We start from the raw sequence: 22,532 nt of genomic DNA, 5'->3' as shown, positions 1-22,532 counted from the left end.
CCAGGGCTTTGTCCCCCTCCACTACATGCCACCTACCTCTCACCCAGAACCACGACTCCTTCCACCCCTTAATGGAAGAAGGCAGTCCCACCACAAATGGTGCATGAGCCCCCTAAGGAGTTAGGTAATACCACCCCCTCGACTCCTTACCTATTACCCTAGGCTGGAACAGGGTCATGAAGACGTGAAGAGGCATGTCCTCTCCATGTGATACTTCCTTCCACAGGAAGTACAAACCGACCAACAGGCTCCACCCGTTTGACAAAACCTGGGTCGGCAACAATATGAAGTTCCTCCGCACCGCCCTAAAGAAAGGGTGCAGAGGAAGACGCATACCTGCCTTAAACAGGTATTCACTCACCTCCACACATCCGGGCCTCGGATAATAGGCCCGCTCATGGGCTTCGGGAACTAACATTTTCACATAATGAAGTACACAGTACCTCTCCCTAATTCCCTCGAGCCTCTTCCCTGTCATATTTGAAGGCACCCTAGACGCCCCCCACTCTTCCCTATAGTCTACTGCCTTCTCGGTCATAGCATACTGCTTAACCTCGGAGTCGCCCCTGTGACTAGCCCCATGGTCAAATGACACTACAGTGACCAACTCCCTACCCAAGGTGGACTCCATTGCAGAAAACGACTAAGAACGCAATAAAAGGGGATTTTCTGTGAAAAAATACCTATGGGAAAACTACACAAACAGAAATGTGCCGGAAAACCACAGAACGGATAGCTTCAACACCGGAAAGTTTAAGCTTTGGGAGAATGAATCAGATTGCAAGTGCTCAAAAATCTAGAAAAAGGGAGCTTTCTCGCCTTTTATAAAGGGTCAGGACGAACCCCAACCGTCAGATCAAAGCTCATTCAATCTGGACCATTCATTATGAATCAAATTGAGGCGTAGAATTCGAACGATTTTTCAAACCTACGCCTCAGATTTAAGCTTGTCTCCCACGCACCTCCTCCAACGCGTCTGCTTCTAGAAGCTCCAGTTGTTCTAATAATTACAATTTTAATTCGATGGTAGCAAGCACCTTGGAAGTTGCAACGGTTCAGCCACCTTTCCTCGAAAACATGCGCAAAACATCAAATCATTGGCACAACTGCCAAGGAATAATTATTCACACCCACCTCGACTTCATTTTCAACATTCAGCCATCAAACCTAACAGGTTCGGTTCACACCCACCTCGGCTTCATCTTCAACATTCAGCCATCAAGCCTCGCAGGTTTGGTTCACACCCACCTTGGCTTCATCTTCAATATTTAGTCATCAAGTCTCGCAGGTTCGATTCCACAACCACCTCGGCTTCATCTCCAACATTCAGCCATCAAGCCTCTTAGGTTCGGTTCACACCCACCTCGGCTTCATCTCTAACATTCAGCCATCAAGCCTCGTAGGTTCGGTTCCACAACCACCTCGGCTTCATCTCCAACATTCAGCCATCAAGCCTCATCGGTTCGGTTCCCCAACAACCTCGACTTCCCCATCAGAACACCATAGCACATTTCTAACTCCAACCACACTTGGACTTGGGGAACTATTATTTGGGGTTCAAAAAATTTCTTTCGATTTAACCACTTCAAAGTCCTCGCATTACATAAATGACTATACTCGGACTTGGGGGACTATTGTTACGTGTTTGCACACTTGGGCAACCTACCGAGGCCCATAAACAGCTGTCGATCCACGTGGCACTAGAGCCGAGGTGACTGGCATATCTGAGGCCCACCAACCGAGGTCCACAGACGCCTATGCCAATATACTCCGAGGCCCATATATTGTTACTCTGTTGAAGATCTCCAAGCCCATATGCCGAGGCCCTTGAAAATGACCGAGGCAGCTTTCATCCAAAGCTTTGGCACTGAGGTGGAAGCTTTCAAACCACCTGGCAGCTTCCTCCGCAGACACTCTTCTCAGGAGATCCTCTGCATAAAGATCTTGTTTGAATAATTGATAGGACGTTAGTCATGAGTGTAAATGTTAGGTCTAATCACTAGTAGAGGCGGCTCTACCAATCAATAAATGTATAGCAGGCTAGGTACGGCTGATGCCTACAATTTGACATGCAAATTAACCGGATGAGGCCACATGTACCCCGAACCAAAGGTGACACTATAAATACTCCCCACATGTACCCCATAAAGAGGCTAATGCAAGAATCAATACAAGAAACCACACTTTACTCTCTCCTTCATATTATCTCGCAACACAATACGAGTTTATACATATTTACATACACATTCATGAATACCAATTGGTAATTATTGTACAATCGGACTACGAACATCCCGTCGAATTTCGAACGTTCTCATCCCGCGTCGTTGAGCTAATCCCACGCCCTTGATCCATTCGTCTTAGATCGTCCACGTGTCTTAGCGTGTTGGACTTTCGCTCACGTGTGCGCGGGTGGGTCCGGTATCTGTTGGCAACATTTTTGGGTCAACATGACCTTCAATGGACTAAACAAAAATGAAATTCAAAACGTCACAATGAAGAAGAAATTCAAAGACAAAAGAGGTGAAGAAGCCTAGGATTTGCTACGCATCGCTCGAGAATAAGGAAACACTAAGGACGGGAAAGTGTTGATAGTTTGCCTTCGATATAGAAAAACTGAAAGGGTTATGCTTGTGGTACACCATGGTATCCAACATGGTGTCCAAAATGGACACACGGCACCTCGGTATTGGCTAAGGTGCCTCCCACATCGGAGCCCACCAACACCTCGGCCAATACCGAGGTGCCGTGTGTCCATTTTGTACACCATGTTGAATACCATGGTGTACCACTAGCATTATTCAAACTGAAATTGGTCATTCAGACGCCAAATCCATGGGAGAGAAGCGAAAACTACAACTTTAATTAAAGAGAGATGAAATTACAACATATAGGGTTCTGGTGGGAGAATAATTCTATTGAAACCGTGATTCTAAAAATGGGGGAAAAGAGATTTGTTTCAAATGTGATTGTGATGTTGTGTGGGAAATTGAATTTTGGTACAAGATGAAGAAAAGAAAAAAGGAAATAAATTTACAGGGTTTTACCCAATGCGCACCTTCGGGTAGCGGTTGCGGGTTCCCTTGTCAACAAAAAAAAAATGAAAATAAATTTACATATTTTCCCCTTCTATTTAATATTGTCCTCGCCTTTCCTCTTTTGTACAGATAATGTCCTTTCTAAATTTTATTAATAGCCCTCCAACTTTTCAGTTTTGACATTTTTTCCCTCGTATTCCATGATTTATGTTCGCTTTTAACTAATCTACTATCGGATTTCTCCAAAATTAAAGAATAAATATACAAACAAAAGTAAGTATAAATAAAAATAAAACACTCCAAAACATCAATTATTGACGATCCAATTAAATGTAGAAATAAACTTATCATTGCCGACCTGCATTTCCCAATCCCATTCTGAATCCTTTTATTGTTTTCTTTTATATTTTTAAACTTTAATCTTATTTAAAAATATAAAATTATGTTAAAATTAATTAAATGAGTAGTAGATGAGATATTTTATCACCTTTCAAAAATCTCCGAAAAGACGAGGAGCGGGAAGGACCGTGACGAACTATACGAAATGAATGTCATACATTACTTGCTTTAATTTTTAAACATGGAATTCTCAAGAAAATGAATGTTGTGTAATTGGTAAACTACTCCATCTATGCATTTTCACACTTGATTAGATTGACCGTCGGTGAAGAGGTTATAAAATTAATTAAAAAAAAGATTTATTTCACCTACGAAATATCCGTTTGCAAAGAGTTATCACCAATATTTTTTGTCAACAAAATTAAAAATTCAAGAGAAAAATAAACAATAATTAATATTAAATAAAAAATAATTTTTAAAAAACAACTAAATATATGTAAGAAACAAAAAAAAAAGGGATTAAATTGAAGAAAGCATTATAAAAAGCAAAAAATTATTTTTTGTCAACAAAATTAAAAATTCAAGAAAAAATTAAACTATAATCAATATTTAAAAATAAAAATAAATAATTATAGAACGAAATTATAAAAATGAAAATATATCTAAAAAAAACAAAAAAAGGGGATTAAATAGAAGAAAAAATTATAAAAAGGGAAAATTTATTTTTTTGTCAACAAAATTAAAAATTCAAGAAAAAATTTAAACCATAATTAATATTAAATTAAAATAACCCAATCGAAGCCATTAAAATAGTGTTTTCACAGGCCTGGTTTTGGCCCAAAGTGAACTAAGCAGCCGTCTTGGGCCTCAAAATTACATGGGCCCTAAAAAAATGAGTAGTCGAAACAGCCCCTAATACCGTCCAAAATCCACCCACTTACTCAAAATAATCCCTTTTATATAGGTTAGAAGAAAGACGGTGAGAAGATTCAAAAACGTTTGAAAATTTCCTGATTGTAGAGTTCATAGAAGTAGATTTGCAGAAGAAGCTACAAGTAATCATTTCGTGCTCCTTAATTTCTCTCTCGTCTCATGTATTATTTTTAAGATGGTATGTTTCTCCATTGTTCATTTAGTAGAGAATGACTCTAATGTGCAATAAAATGCGGATTTTTAATTTGAGAATGAATGAAAGTCGTTTTTATAGGTTTATCGATCCATTGAATTCTATAAATAGATTAGATCCATAATATTGGGATATTAAATTTTATGTTGGATTTTTTTTTTTTTTTTACTTATGTTTGTCTATTAAAAATATAGTTAATGGTTCGATAGCTTTGTTTATATGTATTTTATTAAGTGTTAATGGTTGAATTTAAATTGGGAAGACAAGGAAGATGCAAAATAAATAAGAGAATACTTGGTGCACGTACTTGTGTGCTTTCACATTCTGTTGGAGTTCCAAAAATTTGAAGAGGACAAAGGAAATTTCCTTCTCGAATGGAAAAAAAAAAATGTTTCTTAACTTTCATTGCTTAACGTATATATAGTACAAAAAGAATGAAGTAATATTATTTACAAATGAAACTGCAAGGAAATAAATTTTATACGTACCGAAAGGAATGAAAAGGTTGAAGCATGATAAATATCCTAATAATCCCTTGGTTTATCATCATCATCGAGCTTATTATTATTTGATGAAGATGGAATTGTGTAAAGAATATCTATCATAGTTTAATTGATGGTTATGTTTAATTAGCCATTTTTAAAATTTATTAGTTTATCATATTTTGTTTTATTAGTCTTCTAGGCCTCAAATTTATCAGGACCTACGCTGTGTCCTCGTCATACATTACACAACTTAGAGCCGCTACACAAATTAATTTTTCCCCCTCTTCAATTCTCTTTTCTTTTCTTCGAGGGTAATTTAGTCCATTGGTCTTTTATTTACATTTTGAGCATTTTTCTCTTAAATAAATGTGGGTCAAAGCTAGGAGTGCCAAAAAGGCTTGGCGGCTCGAGCGGCCCATAGATGGCGAAGAGCCGACATCGAGGTGTCAAACCTTCCCATCGATGTGAGCTCTTAGGGAAGATCAACATGTTATCCTTAGAGTAACTTTTATCCATGGAGCGACGGCCCTTCTACTCGGCATCGTTGGATCACTAAGGCCGACTTTCATCTCGGCTAAGGAAAAGTCCGAATCGGCCTGGCTCGTGGCTCGAAGCAATCGAGCCGAGGCTCTGGCCGAGCCCCATTTTGGAGACACGGGCTGAGCTAAGCAAGCCCGTGAGCCTTTTAAAAATAAAATAAATAAATAAATAAGGAGGGCAGCAAGAAGAAGTAAAAACTCGGCTCGAAAAAGTTCGAGTTGAAATTTTTTGGCCCTCGACTTGGCTCAGCTCGAGCTCGTAAAAAAAACTCGACCATTTTAATCGAGCTAAGCCCGAGTTAGACTCAATTTGTTGACTTCCCTAGTCAAATGGCATTGTGGAAACCGTTTCCTCCTTTTCATTGGCTGACTAGTCAAAACTCGAATTGTGCTCTTTCAACGGCTGTGATCATTGGTTATCGTGTTTTCTCTCAATGGCTGTGATCTTTAGTTATCGTGGTTTCTCTCAATGGCTGTGATGCCCTTGTTACTCGTTTGGTGGACTCTTTTATATTCAATTCGGATTTTCTTGGGGTCTCGATTCTTCTTTCTCTGTCTCTCTAGGGTTCTTCATCTTCTTCCTATTTTGGGTTTGTGATATTTAATCGATCTATAAATAATTTATTTTAGCATATTTTAACAGTGAACCTGAATCGTTTGTTGGCTGCTGTGATTGGTATCTGTTCGGTCGATATTAGTATGATAAGATTTGTGTATTTCTTGGGTTATGTTTATGAGATCTAAGCTTTAGAGTCTGATTTTGGTTCCTTACAGATTGGACAGGGTGCGAAACTGAGATGATCTCGTATAAGAACTTGTTACAAATGTGGATAGACAAGCGGAGGTCAATTGAGATGGCCAAGCCACCAACATGGAGGAATTGGCGGCGGCGGAGCCCCTCCGAACCCAGGTGCAGGAAAATTTTCTAAATTAACTCGTCCGGTAACAGGGCGTTTATCCGATCAATTTCCCTCATTTTTTCCTCAATTATTTATGGGATTCTAACATTTTTTTTCCTCTAGTTGCGCGTGTATGAAAACTAGATCAAATCCCTTCAATTTTTATTTATTTATCTCACATAAAATTATGGGAGGCCCTTTCTTGAATAATTATATGTTTAAAATCTATGGAGAGACAATACAGTTTTATTTGGTATTTTCTTGTGGACATGTGCACTGTGTGTTGGGAATTTAGGCAGGAAATATGATTTGGCTAGTAAAAAATAAAGTTTTGGCAGCCAATTGCTGGAGTGTTTTCTGTTATTAATCCTGGAAACTGTCATTATAGTGCACGTCTATAATCTGAACTTCATTGCATTCCATATCTTCCGAGATCCACCCTATAATATGGGGTAAAAAAAGCCAAAGTAAAAGGAATTTCCATCCAAGATATAATAGTTTGTCCATTCTCAGTCTCCAAGTCCATCTTGTTGCGAATTCTTTTGTCTCAAAATCTCAATAATATTCAGTCCTTGAAGTGCTTCTTTCGTTCATGAATAAAGGTCCATGGACAAGAAAAATTTAACAGAATGTGTGGCAAAATGCGATTGGGCTATTCTTTTTTTTTTTTCCATCTTCCAATGATGTCATTCCATGAGTTGTCTAAGGATTTTCTGTCAAAAATTTTGTAACATGATTGTGCTTTCTTTTGCAGCAATCGTAAAGAATTAATGGGTTTCTTGCAGTTTCTTACTTTCTTCTGTATATTTGATTTTCTTTTCTTTTTCTCGTGTGCAACAGTAATCTTATACCATACATTGTTCGCGTTGAACCACCTCCCAGTTCTTCAGATGATCTGCTTAGCTACTATCAAACATTTGTGCCCAAAACCACAGGAGATGAGGGGTCTCGCATTATCCATGCCTATGATATTATATTTAAAGGTTTTGCTGCTAAATTATCACCTGAGGAAGTGAAGGCAATGGAAAAGATTCCTGGATTCATCTCGGCTAGAGTGTCAGGTGTCGCACACTTATGTTCAACCCATTCGACCCAAAATATGGGACTCCTGAAAGATTCCAATTATGGTAAAGGTGTGATTATGTCAGGATGGAAATCAAAGTGGGAAAATGGGGCTCAGATCAAAACGGAAGAGGAAAATAGAGGAGGAGAAGAATCCAACAGCAGTGGTTGAAATTGAAATTGCCTGCAACGGCGTTTTACCTTAAATAAATTGTGTTAGTTTTTTTCCCCGTGTTCACATTAGACTTGTTTATAACTCGTTCAATATTGTTTACTCCGGAAAAGGCCCCTCATTTTTCATCCATTTGTTTGATGGTTTCCATTACTGTTCCCTAAATATCTCCTTTGTAAAGTCTCTCTCTCACTTCGTTCTATGCTTTTCGGTGTTTCTGCTTTTGGATCTCGATTCCATTGGACTTCGACTTACACTTTGGGGACAGGGACGAAGAAGATGAAATTGACGAAGAAAAAGGATCTGTTGCTACGATCAGCGGATATTTTTGGATATTCCAAGCATCATAGCACAGAACACAGATATTTGTCATTGTGCAGCGTTGTATAAATAGCCATGGATCAGAATTTACAGGTATACCTGTAGCTCAGTTGAATTATCCTACATTTTCTATCGAACCTGGAAGGGCTGCTTGTCAATATTCAAGGACAATAGACAAATGTTGGTGATGCACAATCAACTTAATAGTCTTGTGCTTGAAAGTGTTTGTGGTTAGTGAAGGCAATTTGCCCCGCCCGGCCCAGAATGGGGCAAAAAAACCTGCCCCGTCGCGGGGCACGGGGCGCGGCGGGGCGCGGCGAGGATGCCCCGCCTCGTGAAGAAAAATTAAAAAAAAAATTTGTTTCTAAACAATTCATCCGTTAAAAATTCATTTTAAATTTGTATTTTATTATCTAATATAACATAATTCGAAACTTTCAAAATATAAAAAATAAAATAAAAATTAAACGGGGCAAAAAGTCCCCACCCATGCCCCATGCCCACCTTGGCCTGTCTAAGGCGGGGCGGGGCACGGCTAGGTTTTGGCCAAACGGGGCGGGGTGGGGATGCCCTGCTCCGAACTCGTCCTCTTGCCATCACTATTCGTGGCGTTGATATAGTTGGTCAACAAACACTACTTTACTTCACTGAGGTGAACGAACAGATGGCTTGTATATATTATTTTCTTTAGCGGTAAATAGTTCATTGTTAACGAGTCTTGTGTCCAAGAATTGATTGTGTGCAAACGAGTTTATACAAGCATCTCCAATGTATTGCTAGAAAATGTAGCAAATGCAAGAGGAACAGTGTTTTAAACAATTACCCTCCAATGCATTATTTAGCCAAGGAAAAATTGACAATGTTTAGAACTCCGTCTAGATTTGAAGATCAGACATGCTGGTCCACAAAACATTTATATTTTGCATTATCATGTAATTTCATTTTTATTTTAAGAAAAGGGTGAATGCACAAATAAGATATTGCAGTTGAAGCTGTATAATTATGGAGCAACTGCGATGAATATTCATACCAGATTTCATGTGTTTAAGAGCAAGTTGATTCCTTCAGAATGTTGGTTTCTCATTATTTTAGCAGCTTATGACAATATAGGAAACAGACATTAATCATAAGATAACATAAATGATATCACTTATATAAGCAGGTTACAAATTCAAACAAATGCCAGAGAATTCAAAATAAAATTTATAAAGAAACAAAGAAGGAAGTTTTGTGGGATTACCAAACATGGGAATCTTGTCCTTCCTCACAGCCATTTACGTACTAAATTTTCATTCATTGGCAACAGTTGCAAATGATAATCCTGAAAAAAACAGTAACGAAACTTCTATCTTTCATGTTGAAGCATACGATGGCCAAATTTTTACTCAATTTGAAGATCTAGACGGTATCATTCATTTTTCCCAACAACCACGTCTAGCTCAAGGCACCAGAGATTATTTATTCGTACCACTCTGTGTTCAGAGGTTTTGCTGTTAGATCATCACCAGACGACGTAAAAGCCTTGGAAAAGAAGGAAGGTTTCATTTCAGCGCTTCCTGAAGAAAAATATTCTTTGCACGCAACCCACAGTCCAAATTTCTTGGGGTTAAACCAAAATATGCATTGGTGTAATTGGCTGCGGAATCTTCCCCGACCACCCTTCGTTTAGAGACGAAGGGATGCCACCTCCACTGCAAAATGGAAGGGAAAGTGTTACTGGCGGACCCACGGTGGGTCCTACTGGGTCACTTGACCCACCAATTTAAAATTGAGTTTTTTTTTTTTTTTATTGGAGGGAAATTAGATTTGAAGCAGAAGAACTCCATTATGGAAAATCTGAAAAACTTTGAATGAAGTTTTAATTTTTTAAAGAACGTGAAAGATTCATTCATCAAAAGTTATATGCCTCATTTTTCAGGAAATTATTTCTTTTTTATGATTTTTTTTTTTTTTTGTATTTTCTTCTGAAATGGAATTAGTGATCCATTTAAGTGCTCCAATTTTTATTTTGTTTTGACAATTTTATGATAATGGATTCTTGTTGTGATTTTTGTCTTTCTTTGAACTAGAATGCATTTGATAATTTAACATTCAGAATTGCTGTAATTTTTGTATTTTTCACCTGAATTAATTGTGATGGAAAAATAATTTAAACGTAAATATGCGTTTTTTTATGATCACGATGTTAATGAAATGAATATTCGAGATAAAAGTGATGAAAATGATGTCGAAAATAAAAATGATGACAAACATAGTGATATTTGTATAAACGTAAATATGTATTTTTTGCAAGTTTAATTGTGCCCCACTAAATCATAATGTTTGCATCCGTAACTAGGTGTGATTTCAATTTTACTACTTGTAATGACAAACTCATTGGAGTTAGGACTTTCATCAGGGGAGAAACAACGCTACTAGACGATGATGGCCATGGCACACACACTGCAAGTACTGGTGCTGGAAACTTTGTGAATGGTGCCAATGTGTTGGCAATGCTAATGGGACTATAACAAGTATTGCTCCACTCGCTCATTTGGCCATTTATAAATTTTGCTCATTTTTCTGTTCGAAAGCGTTGTACTTGCTGCAATGGACGCTGCTGTTGAAGATGGCATAGATGTGCTTTCCCTTTCTCTTGGTAGATTGTCCATCAATTTCTATGCAGATAACATTGCACTAGGCGCATTTAGTGCAATGGAAAGAGGGATCCTGGTTAGTTGTTCGGCAAGAAATAGTGGTCCATCTAACTTTTCTTTATCAAATGAGGCTCCATGGATTCTCACAGTTGGTGCGAGTACCATCGACAGGAAAGACGGACAATGTCACTTCTTGGAAACAATGAAGAGTTCCATGGCGAGTCAGCTTTTCAGCCAAAACTTTTCCCTTCAAACTCCTACCTCTGGTTTATCCTACGATGTTAATGCCAGTGATTCTAGTTTACGAATATGTAGTGCAAGCTCCTTGAACAAAAACCGACATCAGAGGAAAAATAGTGTTATGTGAGTTAAGTGCAGGGATAAGCAGAATTCCCACGGGAATAGCAGTGAAGAATGATGGGGAGCCGTCATAACTTTGATAGGTATGCAAACATGACTTTGTCAGAAGCGCATGTCCTTCCAGCAACTTTGATATGTGTGTAATTGCATGAGAGAAACCTAAGTACCGTAATACTCTTTTTGTCCTCGATTTCAATGGAGCCCCAAATATCAATTGTTTGTCTTGGGATTGCTTATGATCCCTTTTGATTACTTCAAAAATTTATATTATGCTAGCCATACTGATGCATGTGTGTGCATTGATGTTAGTTATGAGGCAAAACAAGGATGGATTTCAATGTCAATTGATTAAGATATTTTGTTAAAATTTGTTTGGCTTTAAGTTAAATCGGAGCCATTAGTGGAAGCTTTTATATGAGTGTCAGGAGTCATTAAAAGCATTTTTCTTTAATTTGTAGCTTATGGAGTGTTGTGAAAAAGCTTCTAGGAGTGTTAGGATTTGTTACAATGCTTTTCTTTAATATGGCACGTGCAACAAAGCAGTTCAGTAATTGTATAAATCGGTTATGTCATGCATTATATCATTGTCATATGCCTGTATTTGTGTTTTATTGTTTAAAAAATGGCGTAACATCATAATGGAATCATCGGTGTGGTGAATACCAGAAATGCTTTCAACTAATGTCAATTTGGGTATATTATTTTGTTTGAACAGAATGATGCTATCTACTTCTATTACTAGACCAATGTCACTTGTGTCGATATACATGATTTAATTCAGATTGCTTGAGAACGATCCTTTCATGTACTCTTGTGCATTTAACAGTAGCTATGGGGCTCGGACATTTCAACGAGCTCTATCTCATGACATATAAGATAGTCAAGGATTATCCTCAAAATTGAGTATGCATCTATGATGTTGTATCATTTATATTAACAATCATTGTTAATCTCGAGAAATAATAATATGTTATTACTCTTATTTATTTTCTAAATTTTCTATTAGTTTTCCACCAGAGTTGAGTGTATGACGTAAACTATCAGAGAAATGGGTTCTTATATGACGTAAGCAACCTTGGTAATTAATGCAAAGTGTTAGGTTTGAACGTGGTTTTTGCACTCCTCACACCATTTCTATATTGTTTAAATTAAGAATATTTAATTTAGTTGACAATAAAGCACAAATGCATTATGATTCTAATCAATAGAATGGAACATAGCTACCCTCTTCATTAGTCATCTAAGCTTAATTGGTGTCTTGGAGGTTGTGACCTTGCTAAGATATCAAAGTAGCTTGGAAAATCAGGCCAACTCCAACTTGGTTCTGATTTCAAATGCTTGATTAATTTGTTTAATGACTCTGGATCTTGTAACGATGAGTTTTATGACATATATAATTTGTTTTCTTAGTACGATGACCTATTTCCTATATTCTTTGGTGTTATGGATGTTATATGTGTTAAGGCACCTCCATCGTACTTGTTTAAATACTATAAGTATTCTATAAATCACTCCAAATTAAAAAAATAATAATAATAAATAAGAAAAGACCTGATAGTATGTGAGTGAGGACTATATTGAGCGTGCCTAAAAGGTTGTATTATTTTGATACAAAGTGAAAATGAGTATATAATTTTTGGATATGAGAAAACTCATAGATAAATATGGTATATGTTTGGACAAATTCCTAGGTAATCATGCTCTATGCTGTCTATGTCTAACACTTTTTTATTGTACAATTTTTGTAGGTGGTTTCTTCTGTTACTTTTCTCTTTGGAGAAGTTTTGAAGGATGTAATTGCTCTATGAGAGGTTTTAGATTAAAAAGACTGCTTCTATAAGCTTAACTTTCTTAAAATATTATATATTCTTCGTATGTGTAGTTATTAATGACTATGACTATGTGTTCACCCAGAATGGCCTTGTGGCTTACAAATGGCAGGGTAATTGGGACATGAGTATCATTTGAGACCTAGATTAGTTTGTAAAGTCCATGAAACAAAGATATTGGAATATTTGTCTTGCCACTTCTTTTGGTAGAAATTCATTCTTGGTAATTGACATGTAACTGATAAACTAAAGATTGAAGCTCCACAACGAGAGGGAAGTTGAAGATGTGAGTATGAGCCAAAAAAAGAAAAAGAAAAAAGGAATACATTTTATGCTTCTTTCTTCGATTGAAATTGTGAAGGAAAGGAAAATGAATACTACGTTATGTTCTAAGGCCACAAATCTGTTTTTGAAATTCAATTTGTTGCATCTGTTTCTATGAAAGGTCACTCAATACTTTTTCTTATTTTACATAGAGCGTCTACTTTTAGCCTTAAAAATGGTTTCTTATGCATTTTCAGTATACTGCATTGTACCAAAAATAGCCTTTGATTCTTTCCCTTCTATTGAAATACTATTCTTGCATTTCTACATTTCATAGTTTGACTGGTTCATCCATCTTCATGCAGAGCTTAAAATTATGTCTCAGGGAAGAAACGTTCTAGGTAAGAAGTTATCGTTGTGTTGTTCCTTCATAATTTATTTAAGAAACTATTCATTTCTAGGTATAAATGTTCGATTCAAGAGGTGTTTTTGTTATCTGCATCCATTTCTCACCATATTAACTATCCATATGAAAACTAGCATAGCATCATACCTTATGGCCAAGTATTTCTTTATAATTCAGTAGAAATCAATTTAATATTAGTGTCATTACTCATTCTATGAATGTGTGTGGAATAGGGGTTTGGAGGGAGAAAAATGTGTTAAAACTAGCCCCTGGAAAGAGGTGGTGCAATTGTAGAAATGAGTTATATCACAAACAAATCTGTCTGGGGATGTTCAAGCAGACGACAGCAGGTTTTTACTGTCTTTCATGAAATAGCTAAACTAACTCTTCTATTGGATGGACGGTTTTTCTTTTTTGGCTACTCTGTTTATATTGTTTTTTTAGATTTGAGAACAATGACCAAATGTGAAATTTGAAATGGAAGGGTACTTCGTTGTCGTGGATATCCAAGAAAGAATGCAGCATGGGCAATTTAGTGTTTTGATTTGTATTTCTACCTTCTGCAAGTAATAAAGTAATTTTTTTTTCAGTACCAGGACTTGATGTATATTTGTAACCTATGCAGTCAAGTATATAGGTGGGGCGGAATAGTGAGATTCATGGAATAGAGAGGCATGCCAACTTTTATGAAAATGAGGTTATTTCGTTTCTGTGATATCGATAAAGGAAAGTAAGATGTGCAAGTTAGCGATACAGATAATATTCCTTCTTGTGTAATAGAACATGGCGCATGTTTGTCACGTGTACATAGTGAAGTGTGTAGGTGAGGTGGCATTGTAGGATTCATGTAATAGAGTCACGGAGAGTTTGAAAAAATTAAGATGAAACATGAATTAAAATTACACTTGTATGACATTATCAATAGCCTTATTTCATTATCCAGGTTATCCATGTTAATTTTGGAATACCGCCTTTTGTAATGGTAGCATTCCACTTTCTTAGTTGTATAGATTTCACAGTATCCATATTCCATGCCTGTGTCTTCTTGGTCATTGTTTGTGCACACCTTACCGTCTTTTATCTTGTTTGCTTATTATACTAATCCGCGTTTATCCTTCATCGACAATTTTAATTGTCTTTTCCTTTCATTTGGGGAGGGGGGAGCGTTTTCAATATGGGATTCACAAAGAAAAAGGAGGAACTTACAAGAAGGCCTCATCAGGTTAGGAAACAAGACATGATGATTCTTTAACAAGGGAAATCTATTTCTTTAAGCTGGTGGTTGTGCTGATTTTTCATTTAATGTATAGAATTTCTTGTGCTTGAATGGGGCCTTAACTGTCGAGGAAGTAATTATAAATGTTGCAGCGCAGCTGATTACCATTCGCTCAAAATTTATTTCTAATTACTATGCTTCGTGGTGACTTAAATTTTATATCTAAATACATTCCTTAGTTTTAGGGTAATTGATTTTATGCTTCAAATGAAGATGTCACAAAAGTGCTTCTGCTTGTTTTGGTTTTAAGGAATTTTAGAAAAGAGTTGACTGCTTGTTTCTATAGGAAGATGGTGAGTCTATAATAAAAGGTCAAGCTACAAATTTGAAGGTTTGATCTTTATATCTGATCTTTATGGTGATAATGAGCATCATTAATATATTCGTGTTGATTGTAATGATAACTCTTCTATTTGGACAGTTTCGTATTCACCTCCAATAGGGAAGTAAATGATCTGCACACAACAGTTACTATTACTTGGTAATATTGATGTCATCAAATTTTCATAATTCTAAGTTTCATAATACTATAAGTTCTTTTTAATTTGAAGCAGAATTAGACATTAATTTTAACTATGCATACTATTAGTTGAATTTTACTGAACTTATATCGTACAATTTGGACAAATCTCAATAGAGTTGCAATATCACATTATGTGATCTAATTTTGTGTATGAATTTATTGTACAATTTGGATAGTACTGTAAGATCACATTTCAAGTAATATATGTTGGTTAATATCACTAAAAATTATCTCAACACCTGCAAAATTACTTCTAAAATTATAATAGTCATCGTGCAACGCACAATCCCCCACTAGTCTAATAAAAAGGGGAAGGAGGGTCTATTATTCATACAACAGGAAATAAATTGGATTTTACTATGCATGATGTCACTTTTTATATTTTTTTTGTTTATGTCAAACAAATGTCCTTCCACATATCATCTCACTAGCATTAAAAAAATAATTATGTCCAATAAATGTTCTTTCATACATCATACCATTAGCATTAAAAAAATAATAATAATTTTAGTAAATATAAATTGTCATGAACAAAAAAAATAAAATAAATTCTCTGCACAGTGCGGAGAGATGGCAAACCATGTGTGGAGTAAAAAAGGAAAAAACTCTCCGTATAGTGCGTAGAGATGAAAAATCATGTGCGGAGAACTTTCCGTACAGTCCGAAGTAAAAAAAATAAAATTCTCCACACAGTATGGAGAGATGGCAAACACCATGGCAAAACTCTTTGCACAATGTAGAGAGATGACATTTTGTGCGGACACTGTCATAAAAAAGTGCGGACTCTCTGTATAATGTGGAGTAAAAAAATGGAAAAAAAAAAAAAAAAAAAAAAAAAAAAAAAAAAAAAACACCTCTCCACAGTGAATGTCATATGCATTGCACGAATTTTACATTTATCGTATTTTTATTAGTGCATGAATTTTAGTTTTTTGGAAAGTTTTTGAAGTAATATCTAGAAATACTTTCATGATATAAGAAAATTATTGCAGATTATTTTTACAATTGCATAACAGTATTGTGTCATCTAGAAAAAAATATATTTGTATATTTCATACTTGAATAAGAAATATAAGAGATTATACAAATTATTTTGCTTGTATTATTTGATAGTGTTGATATGATGAGTTGAATGTGAAAATTATATTTCTAAATTTTTTGTAATTCAATATTGGAAAATTGAAGATTGAGCACCATAATCATATGTATTTATATTTTACGTTTCATATATATTTAGCATTTATTTTATGCTTATGTTGAAAAAATAAAAATCCGAAATTTTTTTTGAAATTTGATTTGGTAAGTAAATGTATGGTATTCTGCATTCTCGGTATTTGTAAGTGCAAAAATCGATATATAAAAATACAGTAAGCTGCAAATACGATAGTCAGCATATACAGTAAGTTGCAAATACGGTAGGCAGTAGATACGGTAAGCTGTAAATACGGTAAGGTGAAAATGCAGTAAGTTGTTTGCAAATACAGTAGGCTAAAAATACGGTAAATTACAAATATGGTAGGCAGATATACGGTAAGGTGCAAATACGGTAAATTGTTTGCAAATACGATAGATAGCATATACAGTAAGCTGTCTGCAAATACGGTAAGCTGCATATATGAATTTGTAATTTGTTATAAATGTATAAAATTTATTTAATATTGAATTTCTTAAGTATTAAATGTTGTAAATTGTAATTCAATATTGTTTCCTTTTTTATAATTGTATTTTCAAGAATTAAAAAAAAAAAGTGGTTATAAAATTATTAATTTTTAAATGTGTTTTTTGTTGAAGATAAAAATAATTTTTTTATTTTATTTGTAAAAAAAAATTTATTGTAATTTTATTAGCGTAATAAGAAGATTTATTATGCATTTTTATTTTTTGCATTTTATGAATAATTTTGTTTATGGTGATTAACAAATATTCTTCTATACACGTATTATGCCAACAACATTAAAAAATTTAGCATATATAAACTCCATGAAACAAAAAAAATCTCCACATGAGCAAAAAAAAAGGACTCCGCAAAGTACGGAGAGATGACAAACTATCTCTCAACATGGTGTAAAGAGAAAAATAAAAACTCTCGAGACTTTATCTACAAGTTCCAAGAGGTCTGTTCTCAAACAATTTTTGAACAATGCATTGAACACTTTAATTTCTGGCCTACAACCCGAAAGTATAATTTAATTGAAAATTGTATCCGCTTCTAATGTCTAAGGGCTGTTATCAAGCAAGTGAAAAATATTGAATTTGGATGGTATTCTAGAACCTCCATTTGTGAAAACAATGTCATGGTACTATCAATATTCCCTTCTTTGCACAACTCAAACTCACATATCGCGTCATTGTGTGAATAACAAGAAAGCTCATGTTCAATACCGTAATATGATTTGCATGCTCAGAAATTGAGCTGTGACTGAAATTTAAAGAAGACATAATTGATTTTGAGCCATGTTTTTTGACTTTATTTTGTTGTATATACGAAAAATTTACAATCTTGAACTTTCACTTGTAATTAAGGAATTTGAGTGTGGAGAGTTTTTTTTTTCCATATTGTGTAGAGAGCTACTTTGTCATCTCTCTACACTGCGGAGAGTTTTTTTTACTCCGCACTATGCGAAAAGTTTGCCAACTCTCCACACACAGTTCAACTTTCCTCGTACTGTGTAGAGAGATTTTTTTCTCTCCGCACTTTTTTTTTACTCGCACATAGTTCAACTCTCTAAGCATTGTGCAGAGAGTTTTTTTTCTCTACACTGTACGGAGAGTTTTGCCATGGTGCGGACCAACCTCCGCACTGTGCAAAGAGATTAACTCTCTTCACACAGTGCAGAGAGTTTTTTTTACTCTCCGTCCTGTGCGGAGAGTTTTTTTTATTTCGCACCGTGCGAAGAGTTTGCCAACTCTCCGCACATGGTTCAACTCTCTCCGCACCTTTTTTTGTTTTTTATTTTTACTCTGCATTTGGTTCAACTCTCTTCGCACTGTGCGGGGAGTTTTTTTTTCAGTTTTACAATATTGAATTACACAAAATTTAGAAATATAATCTCCACATTCAATTCAATCATATCAATATTATCAAAGAATATAAGGAAAATAGTTTGTATATTTCTTATTCAAGCATGAAATATACAAGCATATTTTTTCTAGATAACATACTGCTATACAATTGTAAAAATAATTTACAATTATTTTCTTATATCATGAAAATATTTTTAGATATTGTTTCAAAAACTTTTCAAAAAAACTAAAATTCATACACTAATAAAAATACAAAATTCGTGCAATGTACGTGATAGCGACTAGTTATCCAAGAAACCACTCGTCAAATGAACATTATTTTCCATTTTGAACAGAATAAAGAAAGAATTCTTTCTTATATTATCCAACAAACGACACATCATAATGACTTGCCCAATGGTTCCCTAAAAGATTCAAAAAAGGGGAAGGTTTGTCTATTGAAAAATATAAAGGCCCCTAAATTGTAAAGAATTAATTGTTATGCATGCGCTACACAAGATTATTGAAGTGGGAGACATGTCTCTTTGTTTTCTTTCTATTTTCTTCAAGCATGCCATCCCAATTTCGTTTCCATTTGACTTCAATTTCATCATGACTCCGCGCTCCAAAATCATTTCTCATACCTTCATTCATCTAATTCTAACCCCCTAAAAAGCCTTGTAATTCATTTGAAGGCAAGAATGAAAAAAAAAATAATAAATAAATAAATAATCATTAGGTGGAATGGATAATTCAAAGTACGTATCTTAATTCTCATAAAATAGGAAAAAAAATAAAATTTTAATCCTTAGTAAGAAAAGGTATTGATTGGCTAATCAGGTCAAATGTGGAATAGAGATTGCCTTCAGAGAGATTTGTTTCGAATGTCGTGTCTATGTCTATCGAGTCAATGTCACTCTACTATGACCTTGTTTTAGGTGAGAATTAGTTAAGTTGCGTGAATTTTAACACAACTGTTGCTCGGTAAGATGAATTTTCTGCTTTGTCCTTGACCTTCGATCGCGCGAGATAGTTGAATTTAGACTTTAGCATTTTATGTTCTTGCTAAACTTAAAAGTTGGTTCACTTTTATCGTGTTGTGTTGTAGCGGTTGAACTATTGCACTTGAGTAATTGATGATAAGGTATTTTACATGCTAATCCGTGGTTTTAGACTTTATTAATTATTACCCTCTAAGGGTTTGTCTACCTAATATATTTTAATTAAGTTAATTATAGTCAGACTTGGAGGAAATTATTGCCAAATAGATATATGTATATATGATTTTGAGCTTAATTTAGAGTTGATTAGAAGCTATTAAAGGCTAACCGCATGGCACGGGAGTGATAAGAAGAAAAATGAGGATTGCTTGAAGAAAATCACAAGTTTCTAAGAAAAAAATTCAAGAAAAGTTCGTGGACTAAATTGCACACTTTCAGAACTTGAGACGGATCAATTTCGAATGATTATGAAGTTTTGGGATCAATGTGGGGGTATTTTGGAACTTTCAATATCATAAATGAGGCTTAAAATGATGACCAAAGTTGGACAAACACTTGAAGAAAAGGTCCAAGCTCAAATGAAAAAGGTTAAATTGGGAACCAGCTAATTAAATATCTGAAGGGAAGAATGAACCCTGTGAACGCTAGGGTATATACCTTATGAATGCAAGCAAAGAAAATTGATGGTCAGCATGTTTGGAGGCATGACCATGCGATTGTAAGGATTCTTACCTTGCGATAGCATGATTACACCTTTTAAATTGTAAATTGTATGTGCATGTTTAGTATGCAAGATTGGACAACATAATGAACGAACATCTAGTTTCTTTTTCTTTCTTAAAGCTATCTATTCTTCCCTACCAATGATGTCATCAAGTGATCATTATTCACCCAGCAAGGATTGAATATATCATGTGTAAATGCATGAAGGACACATCATACTAATTGGAGGGTGATCCTCACCATTTATGGAGTTATTATTTCAATGGTCTTTAAAATTAGGTCAATGTCTTTGAATGACCATTGAAGTCTAAAATGTCAAGATTTGGATCATTGACCTTAGCTCCATGTTTTTGATTGCTCACTGAAATTTAAAATGTAGAGTTTTGACCACTGAATTTTGAAAAATATTGTACATTACTCACTAAATTTAGAAAAATGTTGTACATTACTCACTGAATTTTGAAAAATGATTTACATTACTCACTATAAACTCGATATTTTTCAAAATTAAAAAGTTATTCTAGTGAGTAACGTACGGTATATTCCAAAGATCAGTGACCAAAACTCAACATTTTAAATTTTAATGAGCAATCCAAGATATTGACCTAAATTTAATGAGCAATGGAAGACACGAAACTAAGATCAGTGACCAAAACTCGATATTTTAAATTTCAGTGACCAATTAAAGATATGGACTTAAATTCAATGACCATTGGAACAATTAACTCTCATTTATTCATAAACAACATACAACATCAAACGAACTCGGCCACTAGTTGGAGAAATTTGGTTCAAAATGTGTCGATTCTTTGAATACCCATTTACAGTGTTCTAAAAGACATAATATGTGGCGATGCGTTAATGTTAAGCTAAAGGCAATGCAAGATTAAGCAAAACAAACAAATGCGTAAAAAAACATTTTCTTAGTTTAATATTATTTTAAATATTTAGTCAATAAAAAAATTATTTAATAATTATAAATTTTAACTTAAAAGAATTGTTAAAAAAAAAAACATAATAATGCGTGCATTGGCGCCTTAGCCTCACCTCGCGTTCGTTGACCGACAAATAAGGCGCCAAGCACTTACTCTCGCCTGCGCATTGACGCGCTATTTAGAACACTGTCTATTTAAGATAGTTATTAGAAGCAAATTTCTCGTTCAACCAACATCCATCTCACCCAATCACAATACAATCACTTAATAGTTAACATACATACTAAAATACCTATTGATTATGATTCTTGAATACCCCAAATATGGGTCGCAGCCACCGAAAACGAGTGTTTTGCAGGTCACCAAAGCACTTACAAATGGGTTTCTCTTCCAGCCAACGAAAATGGGTTTTTCTCATCCGCCAGTCACAGGAGAGAAGAGATGGAGTTGGATTTGGTCTGACGATCGTGCAATTGCAATCGGATTATTTCTGAAGATCGTGCCAATTTTTTTGCTGGAAGATTGTACCTCTGTGGTGTTGCCCGCTTAAATTGGTGGAAAATGGGACATGCATTTTGGGTCGGGTCAAAGCCAAGATTTTGAAATTCAAATTTCAAACCATTTCTGCCACAGTCTTTTTCTTTTCTCGTTTTTTTCAGCATTTTTCACATCATTGTGTCAAATTTTGTGTCGAACTTTGTGACCAAGTAGCATTATCCTATTTGGATTTTCTAAAAATTAACTATTGGTTCCATGGGGGGCTCAATGTTCAACTAATTTTTTAATATTAGGGTGTGTTTGATTACATTAATTTTTCATGAAAAATATCAATTTTCCATCCAAATTCCTACTTAGAGTGTTTGATTGCTATTTTTTCCATAAAAAATATTTTTCAACTTTTAAAAATATGCTTAATTTTTCTTATTTTTAAAAAAAATATTTTCTTTGAGTAGAGATTATTTTTATTTTCTACAAAAAATAAAAAATATTTTATTTTCTAAGTCATATTTTTCATATTAAACAAACACACTCTTAGTTTTGGAGGAAAACAAAACTCAAACTTCCATTGTCATCCTCAATTCCATTCCAATTACCATTTCGCCCATCAATCCCCTCCTTAATTTCCGTTCCATTTCCCTCCCCAGCAACAACAATTATACTCCTGTTCACCTAATTTTGAGTTTTTACAGCTGGAATCCCAATTCCCCTCCCGAACTTCTAAAACTTATTTTTCTAGGGTTTGTTTCTTGGTTTCAAATAATCTGTTATTGAAAAAATCCAGAATTCTGCTGGGGGATTGCATCCAGAATAGTTTCGATTTTTGGGTTTGAGAAAATATTTAATTAGAGATAAGTTTTCAAGATCTAGAATCTGGTCGGGGATTGGGGTACCGTAGGGATTACATAAATGGGAAGCAAGATCCGACTCAAGCCGTGGGTTCGGGAATTTTCCAGATCAATACTGCCGTATCCACCTTCCAGCGCCTCGTCAATACACTTGGTACCCCTAAGGATAGACCTGAGCACCGTGAAAAGCAGTGAGGTATATATATATATATATATATATATTTTTTTTTTTTTTTTTTTTTTTTTTTT

General features: G+C 34.9%; 2 protein-coding genes and 1 pseudogene across 2 annotated transcripts in view; all 3 read left to right on the top strand.

The window, feature by feature from the left end:
- The first annotated feature begins 1,023 nt into the window (after window positions 1-1,023).
- LOC111398282 lies at window positions 1,024-7,882 on the top strand. The gene is made up of 5 exons (XM_023025203.1): window positions 1,024-1,174; window positions 5,979-6,061; window positions 6,158-6,203; window positions 6,302-6,437; window positions 7,267-7,882. The coding sequence occupies exons 1-5, from the start codon at window positions 1,024-1,026 to the stop codon at window positions 7,658-7,660; spliced, it is 810 nt and encodes a 269-aa protein (XP_022880971.1). The 3' UTR covers window positions 7,661-7,882.
- A 2,242-nt stretch (window positions 7,883-10,124) lies between these two features.
- On the top strand, window positions 10,125-12,903 carry LOC111398807 (annotated as a pseudogene).
- Window positions 12,904-21,238: 8,335 nt separating this feature from the next.
- The window catches only part of LOC111398281 (syntaxin-22-like), a 7,845-nt gene continuing 6,551 nt past the window's right edge, over window positions 21,239-22,532 (top strand). The window contains exons 1-3 of the mRNA XM_023025202.1: window positions 21,239-21,472; window positions 22,128-22,262; window positions 22,334-22,437. Of these exons, the coding sequence (XP_022880970.1) occupies window positions 21,239-21,472; window positions 22,128-22,262; window positions 22,334-22,437 (473 nt within the window). The remainder of the gene's footprint in view (window positions 21,473-22,127; window positions 22,263-22,333; window positions 22,438-22,532) is intronic.

Source organism: Olea europaea, chromosome 8 (assembly GCF_002742605.1).
Source record: "Olea europaea var. sylvestris chromosome 8, O_europaea_v1, whole genome shotgun sequence".
Taxonomy (NCBI): domain Eukaryota; kingdom Viridiplantae; phylum Streptophyta; class Magnoliopsida; order Lamiales; family Oleaceae; genus Olea; species Olea europaea.
The sequence above is the reverse complement of the archived record's forward strand: the minus strand, read 5'-3'. Positions and strand labels throughout refer to the sequence as shown.